Source organism: Rhineura floridana, chromosome 2 (assembly GCF_030035675.1).
Source record: "Rhineura floridana isolate rRhiFlo1 chromosome 2, rRhiFlo1.hap2, whole genome shotgun sequence".
Lineage (NCBI taxonomy): Eukaryota > Metazoa > Chordata > Lepidosauria > Squamata > Rhineuridae > Rhineura > Rhineura floridana.
The window spans coordinates 123,016,023-123,020,770 of record NC_084481.1 but is presented as its reverse complement, the minus strand read 5'-3'; the positions used below and the strand labels follow the sequence as shown (position 1 = coordinate 123,020,770).

Sequence of the window (4,748 nt, the reverse complement as noted above, 5' to 3'; positions counted from 1 at the left end):
CTAATGATTCAAGTTCGTGTTTAAGCACATTATATATATTTTCTCCAGTGCTGCTCTTCACATTTACAAACTTGATAAATTATTCGTGTATACCGGCTAGTGCATTAGGTGACTTTCCATCGGAAATGTATCTAATTATCAGGGACATTTTTTCCTGGTGACTGATGTCTGGAGTGCAGTCAAGAATTACAGCAAAATACTTTGCCGCTTTTATTCGATCAATGATGTTTTTTTTAACTGCATCTCCCATGATGCTGATGAGTTCATTTTGAATACATTTGCCAAAGTAATGTTTATTTATCTCTTTTCTAGAAATTTGTCGAAGATGTCCTTGAATTACTGGATCAAATTTTCCTAACAATTCTATAATTCCAAGATAGTTGCCATTGTTACAAAAGGAGTCAAGCCTGAATGGAGGCCAGACTGATAGGAACTCTATATTCCCCAAGATGCCAATAAGGAATAGAGACGAGACCAGAGTACCGCAAATGTTTGCCTTTATTGAGCCTTTGCAAAGGGAGGGCCACCCTTAAGTGACTCTCCAGAATTGCTGACATTCATCATATTTATAGGCTATAGATGCGTCACATACATATCATTAGAAATGCATAGCTAATCAGAAATACATCATTGTTTGATTTCTCAGCATCTGTCTATTCTGGTCCACTTCTCTGTTCTCCCTCCAAACTTCCTCTATCCTTGACCTTTGGTCTGGTAAGCTGGGAACAACATTTTTAATTGCGAATGAAGCTGATAAGCGGAAAAACTCCTGTACTTTTTCATAAGGGAGGCAAGCATATGTTTCATTTAACATTATTTGATTTTATTCCACTATAACATTTTTAATTTTAACTCATTACAACATTTGCCCCTCAGATACTTTCTTAATTTCTAAAATAAGAAAGTATCTTCTTAATTATCAGTGGTGGCATAAATGTTTCCTTCTTCAGTAATAACTGACTGGGGAGCATAAACAGTGTCGTTCCATACCTCTTCATGAGATGGTGCCATTTCAGTATAATCCCCCTGCATTTCATGTAAGGCTAGTTGCTGATACATCATTAGCTGGGCCTTTCTTTTCAGGACCCGAATAAGCATGCCAGATACACAGGATATGATACATGGTAAGCACATAAGAATAAGGAATATAATGCAGCCAATAACAAAGAGATGCTTCAGCCAGGCCCAGTTTGGCAGCCAGCTGGTAAGCCAATCCCAGCTTAGGCCCTTCCATTGCTGGTCACCCACATACGCCGTTATTTCTGCATGGTCTACCAATTGATTAATTACCTGTGATTCATCTCCAATTTCAACACAACACTCACCGCTCGTGTTTAAGGTGGCGCAGAGCCCACCTGAGCTAGCAAGGAGCAGGTCGAGGCCCTGCTGGTGGATAATCAACCTTTTACGTATTTGCTCAGTTTCTTGTGTTAAGGTGCGTATTGCTTCACCGGTGGCATTAGTAACCACTTCAACTACAGCTTGTAACCTTAACAGGCCATTTGTCATAGACCTAGCTCCAACAATTCCAATAGAGCTCCACGTCAATGGTTTGTACCCATCAATCAAGTCTTGGGGGGTCCAGACTTTACTTCCCCAATTATGATTTCCAGCATGTAAAGCATGCCTTTTGTCTCTGGTATTGGTGTATAAGGGCCTGAAAATGTGTTGCCCTTTGGGTTTAACGTTGATATTAGGTATTAAGTACGCCACGTAACAGCTTCCTCTCCAGTCGGGGGGCAAGCATGTATACGCAGTGGTTCCACAAACAAACCAATGATGTCTAAGCGCGCATTTACCCAAGGGCCATATCTGTGAATGATGGGCTTGCATAGTTCCATTCAAATGAGATTGAAAACCATGTTGTGGGGCAAAGTACCAGCTCATGAATAATGGCTCAGTATATATAGGGCCACTAGCATTGCATCTAGTTACTCCTGGGGCTGTAGGGGCGCAGGTTTCTATCCCCTTTCCCATCCGAGTTCTGGCGTACCAAGAGTCAGAGGCTATATACACCTCAGACCAAGCTTGGGGTTGATCCCCTTTGTACCACCTAAGCATAGTGGTTTGGTCTGGTATGTTGGTAGTCCAGCCATTTGCGCGACATAAGGTTAACCCATACCATTGCCAATAGTCATTAAGCCCTGTGTGGCCACAATGACAAGGGGGGTTTCTCTGAAACGTGTACCTCATGCTTTGTGGTGTGCAATTACATCTGGTCTTATTGATGTGGGTACTATTATAGTGCAAATTAAGGCAAGGGATTCCCCCTGGCCACTTTTGCCATGGGCCTCTCTTATGTGTGTAAAAACAAGAAGAATATCCCAACAGGGGCCCTGTGCCATCGTGGTTTTCCCAACACCATAAGCCTTTCCTTCTCTTGACCTGCACTTGGTCCCCTCGTGGCCAAGTCTGGTTGTGTGCTGGGCGATCCACAGCCAACTCCAGTATATTAAGCGGAAGAGGATATAGTGGAATTTGGCCGTGCTGCACCTGCAAGGGGGAGCACACCCAACAGCTAGTGAGTTTGAACTGGCTAACCACCTCCTGTACCAGCTTTAGGAAGGTGTTAGTTTGTGTTAAAGACCCATTCCCGGTCAAGGGATGCGCCCATGCCGGAAGTAAAATGCAAGATAAAGCAACATAATAAAAAGCATACATGCTATAATAATGGCAATGCATATGTAGTATGGATTAACTATATTCTGAGCAGCAGGATCAATAGCTAAGTTTGGGGCGTTCTGCGGAGACGTAACTTCAGGCCCAGACCCGGAGCTGTCTGTGAAAGCCACTTTTCTTCAGGGGTCTTCTTCCGCCCCTCACCTGTTGGGGAATCCTTGGCTATTCCCGTCTCTGGCTCCTGCACCTCGATAGGTGCGGCTGCTTTCTTGACTCTGGTATGGTGGATCCACTTGGCCTTGCCGTCAATCTTTAGTGCTGCGTCCGTGGTCAACAGCACCTGGACCGGTTGGCTCCACTCGGGCTGGAGCGTTTCCTTCTTCCACATCCTGATCCGGACCCAATCTCCTGGTTTGAAGGGATGAATGGCGGCGTCCAGTGGCAATCTCTGGAACTCTTGGGAATATCTATAGAGTTTAGAAAGAACAGACTGCAGGGCAATAACATATTCTTTGATCACAGCATCTCCCACTATTTGGTTTATTTCAAGAGGCTGGGTCTTGAGAGCTGCCAGTACTGGCGGTCTCCCAAATAAAACTTCAAATGGGGTCAACTTGGTCTGTCCTCTGGGAGTGCAACGAAAGATTGTCAATGCCATAGGTAGGGCATTTACCCAATTTTGTCCAGTCTCTTGGCAAAGCTTGGTTAGCGTGGCTTTCAAAGATCTGTTAGCCCTCTCTACTTGCCCAGCTGATTGCGGCCTCCATGCCGTATGAAGGCGCCATTGGAATCCGAGGGGCCTTTGGAGTTGTTGAACCACTTCCGAAACAAAGTGTGTCCCTCTGTCAGAGTCTATTGTCTCAGGTAGGGAATATCGGGGGGAAAATTCTTTCATCAGTATTTTAGCCACTACTGCTGCAGTAGCTTGCCTTGTGGGGTAGGCCTCTATCCATCCAGACAGCTGATCTACTATTACAAGGAGGTACTTGTATCCATTCTTCCTAGGAAGCTCTGAAAAGTCAATCTGAAGTCTCTGAAATGGGTAATATGCCCAAGGGCGGCCTCCCATTGGCGCGGGTGCAGTTGGCCCCTTTTGATTGGTGGCAGCACATATGGTACACTGCGCTGCTGCCCGTGCTGTTTCAACATAAAGTCCTGGTGCCATTATTTGTCTGACTAACAAATCTCCTAGGACACTTCCCCCTTGTCTCTTTCTAGTGGATATTGAGTCTCTGCCTGTATGATGTCAAACCTGTTGAGGACAAGCTGTAGTGGGGTGTCCTGTTGTCGACTCTTCCCTAGCCTCTTGTTCCTGGCCTTGGAACCTGCTCCTCCCATCCCGGGGGCTCTAAAGAGGTCTATATAGGGCACAACAACAGTCACGGCTTTAGCTTCGTTCGTTTCCCGGCCTTTTCCCTCGCGGGAGAAAGGAAACGCGGTACTAGAACTCCACTCTCGCTTCGAGGTAATTACCACTGTGGATACGCCTCGTCTCAGTCACACCCACACACTCAGCACTCCCCTCCAAGGTTTGATTTATCCTCACCTGTCTTCTGGTGCTCTGCTTGATCCGCTTGCGCTGGCAATCAGAAGGTTCTAGGTTTGACTCCTGGCTGGCTCGCCAATTTTGTTACAAAAGGAGTCAAGCCTGAATGGAGGCCAGACTGATAGGAACTCTATATTCCCCAAGATGCCAATAAGGAATAGAGACGAGACCAGAGTACCGCAAATGTTTGCCTTTATTGAGCCTTTGCAAAGGGAGGGCCACCCTTAAGTGACTCTCCAGAATTGCTGACATTCATCATATTTATAGGCTATAGATGCGTCACATACATATCATTAGAAATGCATAGCTAATCAGAAATACATCATTGTTTGATTTCTCAGCATCTGTCTATTCTGGTCCACTTCTCTGTTCTCCCTCCAAACTTCCTCTATCCTTGACCTTTGGTCTGGTAAGCTGGGAACAACATTTTTAATTGCGAATGAAGCTGATAAGCGGAAAAACTCCCGTACTTTTTCATAAGGGAGGCAAGCATATGTTTCATTTAACATTATTTGATTTTATTCCACTATAACATTTTTAATTTTAACTCATTACAACACCATTATGTGAATTCGGGGGCAAG

At 45.0% G+C, this 4,748-nt stretch overlaps 1 protein-coding gene across 2 annotated transcripts; it reads right to left on the bottom strand.

Moving 5' to 3' along the window:
• Window positions 1–556: 556 nt before the first annotated feature.
• Window positions 557–4,300, bottom strand: LOC133378297 (uncharacterized). 2 transcript variants are annotated; one of them, XM_061613117.1, is made up of 2 exons: window positions 4,166–4,300; window positions 557–3,109 (listed from the first exon to the last, which is right to left on the bottom strand). In XM_061613117.1, exon 2 carries the CDS (start codon window positions 2,680–2,682, stop codon window positions 913–915), a length of 1,770 nt encoding a protein of 589 aa, XP_061469101.1. In that variant the 5' UTR covers window positions 2,683–3,109; window positions 4,166–4,300; the 3' UTR covers window positions 557–912. The 2 variants fall into 2 exon arrangements, with proteins under 2 accessions (XP_061469101.1, XP_061469100.1); XM_061613116.1 differs by having other exon boundaries at window positions 557–3,086.
• Window positions 4,301–4,748: the final 448 nt, after the last annotated feature.